Genomic DNA, 17408 nt, shown 5'->3' with positions numbered 1-17408 from the left:
ATGAAAATTTCAACCCATCCCAGATTACCAAGCAAGTTTTAAATTTAAAAGACGGCGCTATACTCACCAATTTGTTTTTTTCTAACGTCTCCCAAAGATGAAACGAATCGTCGGTACTTTGTATCTTCCCCATCTCTTAACCGTTACCTCTGTCATAAGTCTCAGATATATTGCTGAGATTTCACTATTCCGCCATATAAACGCTTCTCTTTAATATATTCTATTGTTTCAGGCTTCACTTCGTGGAAGTATTTAATATCCATGCTAAAAAGAAAGACTCGTACTTTTCCACAGAATTTATTATACGGTACAACGCGTTTCACCGACTTGCGGCATCATCAGATACAAGCTTCTATTTAAGCTTGATCGAAAATTTAGCCTAGAGTTCGACTACAATGACCGCAACCTTGATATTTTTAAAAATATGTTATTGGGGCCGCCCATGACCACAACCTTGATTCTATAAAAAAAATGTTATTGGGACGTAGCACGCGAATTTCGCTACCGTTATTGATTTATAGGCGGTTTTAAAGAACCTTGAGAGGTAATTATGAATGGTTGGTCTCCAAATACCTCGATGGCTCCATAGTTATACGGAAAAACGTTTGGGTGAAATCGATGAAAATATTCATTTCCTGATCATGAGGAAGAGGACCGGGATGTCATTCCCATTTTATTTTGACCGGCGTATGACTCCATGGAAGTTTACCAGCTTAATAATTTATTTTAAATGCAATGCATTTAGGATTGGGGATTTAAATATTAAGCACCCTGGAGATAGCGTTGAAATATTCATGGATTTTTTTCAGTGGGGAGAAATGATTTTCTGTTAAACTCTATTAATACTCTAATTAAATTATTAACTGAGCACTTTTATGTGACTGGCGTATAATTTATTTAAATTACATGTGGCATTACATTTACAGGATAATATTTTTATTTCATTAAAAGTTTTTAAATTTAAATATTCAATGTATAGCATATTAATAGAAGATCATTTCTACGGATTAGATGTGCAAGTAGCAGAGGTCATTTAGTTTTTTGGGTACCTCGACGACTGAGTTCATTCGCAAAAATTGGATGTACAAAACTCAATTTGTTACATATTAATTATTCTTGACCCAGTGAAGTCAGCTATAAACATTTTATATTCATGGAAAATGCTTTTCCAGGAATACGATCTCCGAGGCGATATCCTTCCTACGAAATCACGGGAGGAAGTTTTCCCCGCAGTTAAATTATATTTCACAAATTAGCATGTTAATGACTTTATTTTAAACTAACCGACTTTACAACATAACGTTCTGCCTTACCGTAATCATAATAATTGCATTGCTTTATTTGTAAAACGCCGTTATGATAAACTTAGTAGTGCATTCAAAATGTTAGGGTAGCTAGGCCGGGAATCACTCACGGAGCGAAGGTTTAGTTACAGATTCAAGCTTTTGCATAAATTGGAAGGGCGTCTTTTTAGCAGTGATGTTGAAAATGTATTATTACCTCCATCGATTTACTGTAGGAAAGATCATGTTATTAAAATTAGAGAGTGAGTTAAAACAGATTTCATTTTTTTCCACAAACGATAAGGGATCAGAATAACATTGTCCGACCACGGTAGGGTAATATTCGGGTCAAAATTAGTCTACGGTGTATTCACCCCCTGCCACACACCCTAGCGGTGGCTTGTAAGGGTACTACAATATCAAATATTATTTTGAAGTACTGCGGCGTCTAAATGAAACCTTGTAAATCGACAGCGGGAAAAACCAAAATAAAAATTGGATTAAACTAAGCCATTGCAGGCCGGGCTAGTCAGGCAGGCAATGCGACCGATAATCCACCACGGAGAACTAAAAGATACAAAATAGTAATACAGTGGATTAACGCCTCGTATACGTACCACAAAGTTCAGCAGAGAGTAACAGCCATTTTCTGATACGAAAGGGAGTCGTGTCACGAATCCCACATCTGCTTCAATAGTGGAGACAACTCAAACATATGTATAAACCAGTGAGCGACACACCACGTGTTTCCACACACTTTATTTGCGGAGACATGTGGCAATGTATTTTTGGAGAAAGCGTTCATCATACTGTTCTCGTTTCACTATGAAATCTTCACGATTCCCCCGCCGGTAGTCTAGTTTCCAAATGATTACAATGTGAGGGTGATTATTTACCCTTTTCACAAGTCGTGCATGAATGACTCATTCCGCTCAACACGAATACAAAGTAATTGCGTCAATATCGAGCCAACGTTTCACCCCTTCCTCCCATAGAACATTTACCGTTTTACTCAGAGCTCTGATTGTTTATTTTCGGTGGGCATGCAGGGTACATAAATAAATGTAAAAAATTTAAAAAAATCACAAATATCTGGTAGAAATATGCGTGATATTTAAGCTTTCTCATCGCCTTTTCACTTATCTTCACTTTCAAATCCGTTTACGGAACCTGGTCATCCTATCTATGTCTCATTATTATGGACTATGATATCTTTTTGGAGATTAACGGCGATACAAGCCTATTTTATGTCTGGATAAGTGTCATCTTCCGGTGACTTGTATGAAAAAGTATTTTTTTTATTTATACAGGTGGCAGACAATACATTCCCTAACATCGTGCCGCTAATGACAGGGTACACGGAGGATGAGTTGAAAACGGCGTGCTGGCCCACCCCGAAGAAGAAGCTGGACGACTGCCCCTGGCTCTGGTACAATTTCACGGCAGAGGGTTACATGACACTCCACGGTGAGGACTGCTCCTGGATGTCCATCTTCAATTACGTGAAGGCCGGATTCCTCAAGCAGCCGACTCACTTCTACCTGAGACCCTTCGCTAAGGTGGCCGAAGACGAGAACGGACACATGAAACGGATGAACGCCAAGGTCTGCGTGGGACCCCGCATGACCGTCCAGCTGGTACTAGGGTACACGGAGAAGCTCATTAAAACCCTGTCCTTCGAGCCCGGATCCAAACCCCTGTTCGGGCTCACGTGGGTCACGAGTCTCACCCACGACTACCTCAACTCCGCCGGCTACCTCGACGAGCCCCAGGCCAGGCTCATCAGTGATATCGCGGCAACGGGAGCCCTCAACAGGACCGTGCTGTTCTTCATCAGCGATCATGGGATCCGGTGGGGCGGCATTCGGGAGACGTACCAGGGGAAACTCGAGGAGAGGCTACCCTTCGTGTACGCCGTCCTACCCCCGTCGCTGAGGGAGCGGTACCCTTCCGCAGTGGCCAACCTGAGGCGCAACGCCAAGAGGAGACTGACCACGCCCTTCGACCTTCACGCCACGCTGGCTGACCTACTGAGACCCGATTTGACGATGGCCGACGACGTCGTGGCCGTAAGGTCGAAAGATCTGCCGACGTCCGTGCCGAAGGGTAACGTGAACGGCACCATCCCGAGGGGCATCAGCCTGTTTCTTCCGATCCCCGAGTGGAGGACTTGTGAGGCGGCCGGCGTCTCGGCCAACTGGTGCGGCTGCCACGCGGGGGAGAAGCCCATTGAGACCGACGACCCCCTGGCTACGGCGTCAGCCTCCGTCGTGGTTGATAAAGTGAACGAGTTCCTGGACCCTTACCCGCAGTGTGCCAAGAGGACCATGGTGGGGGTGAAGAACGCTGTCCTGAGCACGCCACCCGATACTCTGCTGCCTGATTCTGGAAAGAAGGTGAATAAAGAAATAAAGTTCGGCGGTGGTAGTAATGTCGCCGGTTCAAGGAATGGGGTGCCTTGCTATTCCTATCTCTACCCTTATCCTATAAGGGACGCCTATGAGATTATCATGAAAAGCTAGAGCAATCAACCCGAAGATTGGCTCACCTAGAGCTACGTCTTCACGCATCCGTCTTGCGTTCGGTTGTCGTGTCTCCTTTATAACACGTTGCCATCCATGTGGTGTTAACAGCATTTTACGATGACCCTTGCACTGTCTTTGTTTGCGGGATGAACAAATGACAGAGAGCTAATTAGTATGTCGCTCACCACGGCAAATGCAATGTCGCTAGAGTTGAGAGATGGGCAAATTCTGAGGCGTTTTGACTGGCTTACGCTGTCTACAGTGCCGCAAAATCGGATGCTTTAAAACGTTGCTTAGTACTAATTGCAAACCTAACGGTGTGTTTAATATACGGATCAAGGGAATAGGAGAGTATATACCCTGTGTCGCCTGAGGTTTCCCAGGAAGATCTGGTGTCCAAAAAATCGCTTAGCTTAGTCGAAACTGAGGTTACCCTAGCAAACTAACAAAAAGGTAACAAAAAATTAGGATTTATTGGAAGAGTACTGGGTTGATGTGATGAAAAAGTCAAAGAGAAATGTTATCTTTCGCTGGTTGGGACTCATTTATAATATGCTGCTCGTGTATGGAATCCTCACGAAGTTGGATTGATTGCCAAACTAGTCTGGTGTGTACTTCAACTCGTATTAACCCCCTGCCACTCCACCTTGCGGTGGCTTGCAGGGTAATAAAATGACTAAATAACCAATATATACTCAGATACGTTAATTGATATCGAATCAGGGTCCTTTGGTGAGTATCCCAGTGTTCTATCGGTTAGAATGTTACGCCCTAAAATTACGGTAGTCACGCTTATGCATTTGCGTGCGCGCTGTGCCGTCTTCAGATTGTCTATGCACGGAGACAAGAATTTGTATTTAAAATTTTTGAATTGCAGGAACTTTAAACCTTGGTGGATGATTGGGTTATTCTGGGAATCATTGCTGAAAAATTCAACACATATTACGTTGTGCTCGCAAAATGTGCAAGTGAAAATAGAGGGTCAATTTAAAAGTAACAGGGCTAGAAAGTAATATTTTTCGTAAAATCCGTGTGGTAATGTCTAAACTCGAAATATCAATTAACGGTCTAAATTAGGAGAACGGATGCGAACACAATTTTTGGGTTAAAAAATTCGTACCAAATCAGCAGTTGACGCATGTGACGAAAATTAAAACGCGGAAAAGTTACCACACACACTCGCGGATGCTAATTACGTCGCCGTAAATTTTCCAGCGAGTTGACTTCAGAGAAGGCAAAAGGGAATAGCTGGTGTTTTTTGGGAAAGGCTGGTCGCGGTTGGAGTCGGCTCAGTACCATGATGATTAATGATGTCCAAACGGCTTAGTGCAGCATGACGCAGTGGCTCACCCCTTTCAACCAAATGGTTGAGCACTCCTTTTTTACGCCGACTCTTACCCATAATTTACGTGACATGGTGAACCGAGAAACACGGGCCCTTTTTTGTGGAATTTCATTTTTCCTGGCATTCTGTTGCATTCAGATCTTGCGATGGATATTAACCCGCCACCTAATGGTCAATGGGCTTAGAAATTCGCGTAATTACGACTATGATGACAATATAATTATATCAAAATTGAGTTGTCTACTCTAACCCTCTCCATCCTCCTCCCTCTTGCTTTGGTTTTCATTTTGTCAGATAATCCCAACTTTTTGTTAACCATAGAGAGATCATAGTTAGTATAAGGTACCCCTTTTCACCCTTTTTTGCTAACGTACTCATGACTCATTTTGAGAACAATTTTAATAATAAATTTGATTACTTCCCCTAAGTATATTTATGATACATTTACGACATCTTTGCCTTATTTGGCATTAAGAAATTTTTTTTAAGGTAATCTACCGGTTAAGGTAGGTTTTTGGATGGACACAACTACCAAACAAATATTTTATTACTCCTAACAAAACACAAAATCCATCACTCTACTCTATATCAGGTCCCTCTTCATCTCTGAGTACTTTCTTCCTCCCTTCATCCCGTCCATCATCCCTATCCTGTTCCTTCCCTTTCCTCGTTTGCCTAACATTCTCCCCTCAATTACAGCCTTCAACATCCCGCTGCCGGTCAATACCCCCTTCATCCACTTTTCCTGCCTCCATAGGATTGCTCCCAACAAACCCCTCTCTTCGCCCACCATACCAAGTACTTCCTCATTTGTTTTCTTCTCTGTCCATTTCACCTTCTCCATTCTCCTCCACACCCACATTTCAAAAGCCTCCAATCTGCGTCTATCCTCCTGCATCAATGACCACGTTTCCGCGCCGCACATGGCTACTACGCTCCATATCAAAGTTTTCACGTGTCTTTTATTAACATCCTTAATTAACGTCCCTCTCATCAACTCCCTCCTCCTTGTGAAAGCCTCTTTGCCTAGCGCAATTCTTCTCCTTACGTCCCTACTACTTTGACCGTGTTGGTCCAAAACACTACCGAGATACGTAAACCGTTCTACCTGCTCTAGTTTTTGCCCTCCTATTTTAATAATTAGCTTAGCCCTTTTCTTTCTAGAAAATCGCATAACCTTTGTTTTATTGATATTGATTGTCATCCCATACCTGTCGCACTGAATTTCCAATTCACTCAGCAATGCTTGCAGCCCCTTGGCTGACTGACAAACTAAAGCTTGGTCATCAGCAAACCTAACTGATTTTACGAATTCCCCGCCCACTTTCATTCCTACCTCGAGTTCTTCCCATGCCTCTTTGATCATTTCCTATGCATACAGGTTGAACAGCAACGGTGATAATGGGCAACCCTGCCTTACACCTCTTCCTAACACTGCCCAACCGGACTCCCCGTTCCCCACTCGCACCTGAGCAGTCTGAGACATGTACAGGTTGCGAATTAGCCTCCTTTCCCTCCAATCTATTCCTATTTTCTGCAGAATACTCATTAGTTTTTCCCAATTCACTCTATCAAATGCTTTTTCGAAATCTACGAAACAGGCAAATACCTCCTGGTTGTGTTCTATATTCCTCTCGATTAATAATCTCATTACTGCAATGGCATCACGCGTACCTCTCCCCTTCCTAATCCCAAACTGATCATCCCCTAAGTAATCATTTGCCCTACTCTCTATCCTTTTGTTTATGATCCTGAGAACAACTTTAGCTGCGTGGGATATCAAACTAATTGTCCCATAGTCCTCACATGACGTGGCCTTAACCTTTTTCGGAATAGGTACTAAAACTGATCTCAGAAAGTCTTCCGGCCAGATTCCTTCCTCATAAATACTACGGATCAGCCTATATAGCCTCTTCCTCCCAGACTTTCCTAAGCATTTTAAAAGTTCCACGGGAGTGTTATCTACCCCCACGGCCTTATTTAGTATAATCTCCCTTAATGCCCTTTCTATCTCATTGTCTAGTATGCCTGGACCTAAGCTGTCTTCCTCTACGTCATTTTCTTTTTCAATGTCTAACTTGGTTGGTCTGAGTTTTTTACTATACAGTTCTTCTATATACTCCTTCCATCTCTCTTGGATCTTTCCTGCGTCAACTATTACCTTACCCGTCTTATCTCTAACTGTTAGCATAGCTCTTCCTTTCTTACTTCCCGATAACAATTTAACTTTGCTGTACAGCGCACCGATTTCACCCTTCCTCTGCAGACTTTCCATATCCTCGCACTGCGTCTTCCACCATGCTTCCTTTGCTTTATTTGTTGCCCGCCTCAATTTATTGTTCAATTCTTTGTACTTCATTTTGTTTAATTCTGTATTTATATTCTTCCATTTTCGCCTACCACCTGTTTGTATTCCTTCCTTTTCAACACATTTAATGCTTCTACATTCCATTTTCTAACTCGCCGCCCCTGCCTTATCTTTTTGAAACGTACGCTACATTTCATAACAACTAAATTGTGGTCTGAGTCCGCATCCGCTCCCGGGAAGCTGTGCGAATTTATCACACTGTTCCTATACCTGTGTCTAACCAGGATATAATCTAGTTGATATCTTCCTGAGTCACCTGGCATTTTCCATGTATACCTGCGTCTTTTGTGGTGTCTAAACCAAGTGTTGGTGATGACTAACCCCTGTCTCCTGCAGAACTCAACTGCTTTCTTCCCGCGGTCATTCCTCGTGCCTAAACCGTAGTCCCCCACCTCATCACCATCTCTTCCTTTGCCTACCGTCGCATTCCAATCCCCCATCACTATCAAATTTTTCCCTGCAGGAACACACGCAATCATGTCCTCTAACTGATGGTATATCCTATCGACCTCTTCTTCCTTATGGTTGCTCGGTGGCATGTATACCTGAATAATAACTAAGTTCGTCGGTTCTGCTTTTATCTCCACTAGTAGTATTCTATCCGTTACCTGCTCTATGTTGACTACGCTTCTTCCTACCTCTTCATTTAATACTATGGCCACCCCTCGTTGGCTCTCGTCCCCACCGCTGTATATTATTCTATACTTATCACTCCAGTAATCCCCGCTATCTTTCCATCTCACCTCGCGTAGACCTAAAATATCTATATTTCCCCTTTCCATCTCTCGCTTAACATTCTCCAATTTTCCTGTCCTCATCATTGTCCTAGCATTTAAAGTTCCTATTATAACTAATTTGGTCTTCTTCTCCTGCGTCTTCTGTCCTGCTGCTGCTGGTTTTCCCCTGCAAGGGTTTCGTGGGATGACGACCGCGGAAGCCTTGCCTCCCCCGCTGCCGGGCACGACACACGGCCGATTGGGCCGAACCCCGTGGTTGCCAGGGCTCAAAATATCTCTATTGTCCATCATATTTTTCTTGGGAATGATAATTGAGGTGGTTTCCCGTTGCCTTCCTCAATAGTGTTTTTAACGTGACACCATCACTTACTGGCCGCCCCACTGGGGTCAGACGCCATTGCAGCCGCCTCACTGAGGAACAGACGCTGCGTGGACTACCTTTCGTCTGGCTCCTAACCTTCGACCTATCTGGCATGGGTGACCCTACCAGGAGCAAATTTTATTACTCCCGCCAGCACAGCTCTAGGGGTCATCGGAACGCACAAGCCCTTCCACCACGTCAAGGTTGTAGTCCGGGGAGGGATTTTATAGAGATTAAGAAATTTATATTGAAAAATTTGTTGAAAATCTTAATAGCCTTTTCAATTCAATTAAATTCACCTATGAAATTTTAAACAACTGCAATCTTAATTTCAAAGAAAATTGATCAACAATAGTCTTAATTTCCCTGACAAGAATTAACACGAAAATTCTTAGGCATCGTAAACCTGCCCACACTAACAATTACTTACACAGAGACTCATTTGACCACAACAGCTACTTGCAAAGCTAGAAGCATATGGCATAGAAGAACATTTCCGGGGTTGGATTGAGGACTTTTTGAATGGTCAGGTTCAAAGAGTAGTGATAGATGGAGGAAGCTCAAATGCAGTATAATATAAGTCAGCTGTTCCCCAGGGAAGTGTTATCGGACCTCTTTTATTCCTACTTTACGTTAAAGACATTGAATCCGTAGTCCCTAGGAAGATACGTTTTTTTGCTGATGATGTACTGGTTTACCGTGATATCCTTGATCCTGAGGACACAGCAGCAGATGACCTTAATGCTATACCTACGGGTGCGACACTTGGCAATAAGAACTAAACTTAAAAAAAGAAGTTGTAGTTGAGTAGTCTAAGGGCAGGCGACCGACAGCTGATGTCATTTGCGCCATAAGGAATGGATGAGGAAGGATGAAGGGTGAAGAGAAACCCGGCGTCGGCTCTCAACGAAAGGCGCCAAGGGGTCCGCAGTCTAACGTCCCATCCGACGGACGTCGTACTCATTCAAAGTGCTCTCCACAAAGCACCTCAAGTAGGGATCGGGATACCACTGAAAAATATCTACCACCTCCGGGATTCAAACCCGGGCCCTCTCGGTAAAAACAATTCCTTCCAGAACGCTTACTGCATTGGGAACGCCGAAATGGAATGTGTAGACTCAGTGAAATACCTAGGCGTTACCCTCACTCACGATCACTCCTGGGTGAAACATACGGGGGATAATCGGACAAGCTAACCAAAAATTAGGGTTTACTAGAAGAATACTTGGTAAATGTGATGAAAAGGGCAAAGAGAAATGTTATCTGTTGTTGGATATGCCTCATTTAGAATATGCTGCAAGTATATGGGATCCTCCCGAAGTTGGATTAATTGCCGAATTGGAACGCGTGCAGCGTAGAGGAGCTGGATTTGTTAAACGTCGTAATGATAAACTTAGTGGCGTGAACAAATACTAAGTTTATTTTTTCCGTGTTAAACACTTCACCTGATATCGACCAGAACAGCCACTCCTTCAACTGTTTTAGCTTGTGTAGAACTTAACAGGAACGCGTCAAACGACAATCGAATAACTTGGTGAACACAAACATGAGATTTTAAAAAAATGTCACGTGACTTCTTAGGAGCTCTTGAAAACTCATATGAAATACCACCAATTCAACATTGTCAAGGTCCGCCTTTCCGTTCGATTTCTAGACCATCACTTGGGCACCTGAGATTCGTATACCCTATGAACTGAAGTCTTATGATATCATGTCATTCATTTGCGAGTACGTACAATCATTACACAACGAATTATTGATTATTTGAATATGGTGAATGATATGAAAATGCGCTTGGAACTACTTTAATTGCAAGTGCTTGTTTCTATGCGTTATGCAGCGATTCGTGTCTATGTGTCAACCGTATGTTACGGGAGAATAAACCAATAAACCAAGATAACTAAGAAGGGAAATTGGATAATTTGAACTCTGTGTTTTACAAGCGGGGAATGAGCAAAATTAAAGCATTTCCTTCGCATTATTCATAACCTTGACTGCCGTAAAAATATTGTAGACTTAGTAAAAAAAACTGTCTACGAGATAATAAAATCAAAAGAAAGAGTTACATTCATTGGTACCCAACATTGGGATAGATATAAAATCAATGAATTAAATCGATGATATGACCGGACGTTTCTTAGGAAACCAAACGCTGAAGCAACAAGTTTACACTCTCGCGTTGATCTCTCCGAGTTTTCCTTTCATTTCCCTCATCACTCCCCAACATGATCTGGGTTTCCAACGGTGCGGGTTTTTCAGCTAACATTAGGCGTGTTGCACGTAAGGAATCAGAACGAGAGAAACCCATAGGATCACTATTCTTTTAATTCTAACGGTTACTCTCGAAACACATGACTTATGCCTGGACCAACAAAGGGTACTGATTGTTAAAACATGTGCCAAGATTGATCAATCGCCTGAATTAGAAATACAGAGCGCCATTTTCAAACATCCTGCCATTTGATTCATAGTAGATGTCTGAGTGACCCTATAGAAAAGTTAAAGGGGACGTGTCGACTCCGTCTTTAATCGCAAAATCTCCTTTTGGGGAGTCAATCGATCAAGAGAATTCCACTTAACTCGTTTTATCGTGCCTCTGTCATGAACTGAAATTATTTTCATTTCTGTCATTATCGAAATTTTTCGGAATATTTTATGCTGCATTATGGTTAGATAAGGGGAAAGGGATTCGAATAAAAGACTTTAATGTATTTTTTTTAACTTATTCCGTCTTGTGTCAGCTCCACTGCTCCACATGTATTCATCTCACCGGTTTCAAATGCAAATTTCTATTGATTTATTGATGGAAATTCAGAATGGATCAAAGGACTCCTTACCTTGATTCGAGGAAGACTTTTCCGTGAAGTCCTTACGCTTGGCTCAGTTCCATGCGGATTTTTTTGGCGTTTCCAAGTTCTTGCAGTCCAATACAATCGTCGCATTTGGATCTTTGGATACCTCGGCACTCATTTCATGAAATAACTATAGAATAAATGACCGTGGGATATTTCAACATTATCTGGTTCTAGGAATGAGGCATGCAACATTTGGTACAATATGGTCGGAATCGGATAGACATGCTAATCTAGTTTTCGACGCCGATTGGTCGGGTTCGATTCCCGACGGTGGCGATTTGTTACCATCATCATAGTACATCGGATAAATAACTGTTTTACTGAAATACTTCGTTGATCGTCCCTCATCAATTTTCACGTATCCCATGTTATCGCAAGGTCTGAGTGAATTGTGGTGTCTAGAATGAGTGGAGTTATCATGTACGAATATAGCAGTATCACACCCGGAAAGCCGCTACGAGGGCACTTGGCGGGGTACGCCAGATCGCCAGCCATTAGAGGAACTGTGTTTGCATTTGCTATCAATTTATTCTCTGGAACCGTGATGTTTCATGCTGTTGTTGTAATGGATTGTAATAGAGGGAAAAGATGTTTTGTATGCCTTTCAGCCTTCGATTTCTCTTAACTTCTCGTTGTATTCTCGCGTCAAAATACAAGTATCTGTAATGCGGGGATAAGATTACTCGCTCTATATCATTACTAAATTCAAAATGATTTATTTTTATATAACATTTGAAGTCACGAATGTAATCTCCGTGCTATCAATGACTCCAATCCCAGACTATCCAATAATAATGTTCCTCTCTGTTCCTTCATTATAATTATTCTGTAAACGAGCTGATTAATTCAAAGAAACTGCGATAGATGCCGTGACAGTAACTTTCAGCGGATTCATCCACAAATGTGCATTACAATCAAACACTTGTAAATACATCAAAAAGTGTAAAAGTTATTCGCGTGGCCGGGAGGATAATTTCGGAGTGAAAGAGGATGATGCCTCGGTAGCTTATTGGTTAAAGAACTTGGTCGAGCATCGAGGGATCTGGGCTCGAATCCCGGCCAAGACGAATGATTATTACTCTTTGAAAGTGTTGAATTGTATCCGGTAGGTTTTCTCTGGTACTAGTTTAATTTCGAAATTAGTTCCCTCAAATTAAATGTTTGATATTAAAAATTAGTTCTTGGGTATGTTAATAGCTTATGAAATCATCTCGATACCGTGTATTTATTGCAATATCCTACCTGTTTCAAAATTTAGCCGCACTGAGTGTATAATTTTCAGCGGGATACCTACATCGTTGAATTTTCCTTCATTCTTCCTTATTTCCCGAGGGTACCTGCACCATAATTAACCAATGGAATTCAGCTCCTAGCCCCCTTCTGCACCAAAAACTACTAATCCCTGCCCCCAATTTCCCTTTATTTAAACACATTTACTCATTTTGTGTAACCTAATATTGTAATTATCCCAATTTTATTGTTTAGTGCGACTTTATTTGTTCGTTAAATCCTAACAAATAAGGAACACAATGTCTGTTTACGCACCGGGGAATTAAAATTAATATTATATTGAATGTGTTAATTTTCGAAAATTTTAAAGGGTACACTATGTAAAAATATTCTTCATACTCTTTGTCGTATAGTTTCATTCGTGATATAGACGGAACGTGCCTCCGGCGCGAATATGGACTGGGAATAACAAAGCGGTATGAACGCGAGAAAGAATGGAATGTGGATTGCAGAAAATTCCCTTCCAAAGACATTCCAGCGAGCCATCCAACGTACGTACGTAAGAGACAGTAATGAAAAGACGAAAGCTTGACAGAACCGATTCCTGGCTCTGCGCCAACTCGAGACAGCGTTCCGCTCGCACTATGCACACTTCAGCGTTTCCATATGAGGGGAATACCGCTGACACCCCTGATCTCTTCCGTCAACACACGCGCCTGTGCCACGCGCGCTGAAACTATTTACAGATCTATTAATTCGATCGATTGATTTTAAAGGCGCGTGTCGAAGTTGCGTAGTATCTGGGCGATTCATCATTTTTGAAAAACATACATGTGGTGAATATTTCTTGTGTGCTTCATACTGTCGTCAAACCTTGTTGCAATGCCTTCCTATTTTTCTTTTGTATTTCCATATGAACTTTTGACATCTCTTAATAACGTTAAGGGGTGGTTTTATCCTAAGTGGGGAGAGCATTTGGCTACGTTGTGCGGTGCCTTTCATCTTTTTTTTAAATACGCATGATGATTATTTGTTCGGTGTTTTATTTTGTCGCGTCCCATCCTTGTTTTCTGTAATTTATCACTTGAACTTTCAACCTTTCATAATACGAGTAACAGTGTAATAATGGTAGCTTAGTGGCTAGTGATCTCGTCTACTGAGAGCTATGTGGCTCTCCATGAGACGGACCTCGATGTGAAACTCCATAAGGTACAGGGAAAGGTACCCTGATGTTTGACTTGGGCACGCCATAAAGGTCTCCGTACGCTCTGACCTCTACCGTCTCATCTATTAAATCAAAATTAAGTGATGGTTTCCGTGTTTCATTTTATGACCAAGGAGTTCCATTTCATGTCTATTCCACCAGGGGTGTCATTTTAGTGTCTGCCTGGAAGGGGCAGGAATTTTTTTAGGGCATGACTTAATTGCAGGGTGCATACCACTTCACTTCCTCATTTCCTTCCCCCATGAGAGTCAGAAATGAACCATTTTCCATGCATTTCCAGCTTCCACGCAAGATTTTTTATTTCCCGTCGTGATTTAACGTGCACTCGCTCGCCATTTACATGAAATTGGAGTGAATTGCCTTTTGGAATAATTATTTTTTAAATTTTAAACTCAAGTGGGGAGAAAACAAATGCTCTCCACCCTTTGGCCCTCAAATTTGTCGACGTGCATTTATCGCCCGACCGCCAATGTCACTGGCATTTTTCTCACTCACTCTCTCTCTCTTTCTCTCTTTTCCAAGGTTTTGCAAGACGTGTCGCTGGTCGTGGAGTCAAACCCGGGTTCGGCACTCTTCGAGGCCACGGTCCGCCTCACTTCCGCTGGTGGCGTGGGCACCGGCGTCGCGAACACCACCTACAGGATGAACGTCGTCGGGACGATAAGCCGCATCAACCGATACGGCAACCAGAGCGTGTGCGTGGACGAGTTCCACATGAAGCTGTACTGCTACTGTGGCTCCTGAGTGTTGTTGGTCCCCGAGGGGATACAGAGGACCCTCGCCCGCGCGTCTACCGGTTCTCCCGGGTGACGCGAAAGTGCGCGCCACTCCCCTCGCCTTTTCGAAAACACTTGCGCATATTCTGACGAATGGTGTGCGTGCGTACGTGCATATGTGTGTATGTGTGTGTGTGTGAATTTTTCCATGCGGTCGGAATAAAATGTTTGTTAATACTTTTTTTAATTTATGATATTATTATTATTATTCTCAGTTTTTCTGTTTTTTTTCTCAGTTATTGAAACGATTGTTTAAAAACTCCCCAGTGTGATGCTCACGTATTTAAAAAGACATTAAATACTGTGATTAAACGTCGTTAAGTTTATATTTTATAAAACGAAAAATTTGTTTAAAAAAATAAAGATGTTTATGCATTAAGTTGTCAGCTTTTGCCAAACTTTGTTACGCCATCATTCTAGTCATGGCGCAACGATTAAATCCTCGTTGATTAAATAATTGCCTAAATAACTTGGATTTTTAAACAGACCTAATTTAAAAAAATTCTGTTTGTTTCCTCTGTAATTATGCCAATTAAAAATGTATTTAATTCCATCGTATTAAAGCGGGAGGCAAATGGTTGATAGACAACTGTCCTGCATATTGTGTGGGTCAGCCCGTGAGGGCCACTGCCAGAGACGATGAAAGAGTATGGAATAAATAAAAAGTTTTGTAAATAAAACCCTTGATATAAATTAAAGGTTTTGAAAATTCAAAGCCAATTTACTAACATCATCCTTATAATATGTGATCACGGGTAAATTCAAGCGAAATGGATGGTTGCAGGAAAAAATTATTCGTGAGCATTGACCAGGAAACTGCGGTCACATCGTGCATTTGAAGAAATATCATATGCGAGTATCTTGTATATACTGCTCTTTAGGGTCTTGTTGGTCCAATGGTTAAGAGAGTTGGGATAATCACCAGATGCAACGGCTTCGATTCCAGATGACGCCTTTTGTATATCCTTCATAGTTTCGCCCCAACTGTGCGATTTTTTTAAATATCTTTTCTTTCCAGGCAACCGCTGGCGGAAAATGCAAAGAAACTTCCTCCCTCCATCACACTCGTCAATTTCACACACCGAAAGGTTTAGCGTCGAGTGAGCTTTACCTTCACCTATCAAACCAACACTCGGATTGATTACTCCAGGTTCACCGCTCTTTCTGAAGTATTTTTCTAGAGGAGGAGGTATTGAGACATGATACTGGACTAGCCTGATCAGTGAATTTAATCAAAATGCTCCGTATTCACTTCCCTAGACTCTTTGAATGTCTAACAAACTTCCTCTCTCCTCCCCCACCGTTATCAGCACTCCCTCGTTTGTTTTTCTTTCTGTCTACTGTTTCTTTTCCATCCTTCTTCACACTCACGTTTAATAAGCCTCCAATAGACGCTTATTATCTATCTTCAACGGCCATATTTCCGCGCCGTGCAAAACTACGCCCCATATCATAGTTCTAACAAACCTTTTCTTAATAATCTTACTCAACGTCCCTGTCATCAATTAACTCCTCTTCCTGAAAGAAATTCTTCATCTTATCTCATTACTACATTGACCATCTCGATCAAAAACAGTTCTTAGATGTTAAATTATGTCGTCCTCTCTTAAGCGTTTTCTTTCTTATTTAAACGTTTAACTTAGCGTCCCTCTTTCTTGAAAATCTCACAACCTTTATTTTGTTTACATTTATTCTCATCCCATACGTATCACACTTATTTTTCTAATGCAATCAGCAATTTTTTAAACACCTTGATGATATACTGTCTTAGAAAAGCTTTATCCTCCCAAATCCTGATTTTTAAAAATGAGTTTTGATGTATTTCCCGGCTAATTCAGTGTAGGAATTCTTCTCGGGTCTTTAACCGGATGAGAGTCTTCATTGTGGCTGACGCTCAGATGCTCGACTTGGGAATAGAAACTTCGGTCAGAATCGAGGCTCTCATTCGATGGAAGAACCGGGAGGGAATCATTGCACTTATTTTTGTTATCTCCCCACCAACTTTTAATTCCTATCTCCAGTCATTTCCATGCCTTTTTTTCCTTCCCGGTGTGCATTGAAGTAATACAAAATTACGAATAAAAAAAGGACGACCACGTGGGATGTTGTCATTTAATTAAACGTAGGTGCAAATCGTACATTTTGCGCAAACGAACTGTGGGTCTCCATAAAATCACATTGGGCGGCTGCGTAAGTCATTTGCACCAGTGAGGCAAGGTCTGTGAGTGACATGGGCTTGTAAATAATCAGATGTATGGCGAGAAACCAAGTGTCAATTGTTGTAGAAAGACATGAAAGGAGTCATCAGTTTGACGTCCCAGCCTAGGATCGAAAACGTTTCCATAAAGGCTTACATGACATAAAGTACCGAGGCCAGCGATTCCAATGCCAGGGAAATTCAAGTCACATAATTTGATAGGTATGAGAGATTATATTGAATATCCCAACAGTGAAAGAACAACCTCATCAGGCCGAAAGTTCATGATAAGTGTTATCAAATCAGCACGCCCTCATGGAATCCTAGATTAATCTTGGCGGCTACCAACCTTTTTTTCAGGGGCGTAACTGATGAACTCGTATTGTTCAGTTGCTTCGATCATTTCTGATGATCATTGGTTTTTTTCAGAAATCGTGACTGTCATAAAATATGGGATGCTATTGTATAGTTTTTAATATGAGAGTTAAGGTTGGTTGCTAACTGCG

General features: G+C 41.8%; 1 protein-coding gene across 1 annotated transcript in view; it reads left to right on the top strand.

Annotated features, from left to right (window-relative positions):
• Positions 1-15420, top strand: part of LOC139694101 (uncharacterized) — a 44319-nt gene extending 28899 nt beyond the window's left edge. Inside the window, exons 6-7 of the mRNA XM_071592529.1 lie at positions 2594-3679; positions 14452-15420. Coding sequence (XP_071448630.1) covers positions 2594-3679; positions 14452-14673 — 1308 coding nt within the window. The 3' untranslated portion in view covers positions 14674-15420. The remainder of the gene's footprint in view (positions 1-2593; positions 3680-14451) is intronic.
• Positions 15421-17408: the final 1988 nt, after the last annotated feature.

This window comes from Hetaerina americana, unplaced genomic scaffold (assembly GCF_022747635.1).
Source record: "Hetaerina americana unplaced genomic scaffold, ioHetAmer1.1.p SCAF_5, whole genome shotgun sequence".
Lineage (NCBI taxonomy): Eukaryota > Metazoa > Arthropoda > Insecta > Odonata > Calopterygidae > Hetaerina > Hetaerina americana.
Note: the sequence above shows the minus strand (reverse complement) of the source record. Positions and strands in the feature narration are given on the sequence as shown.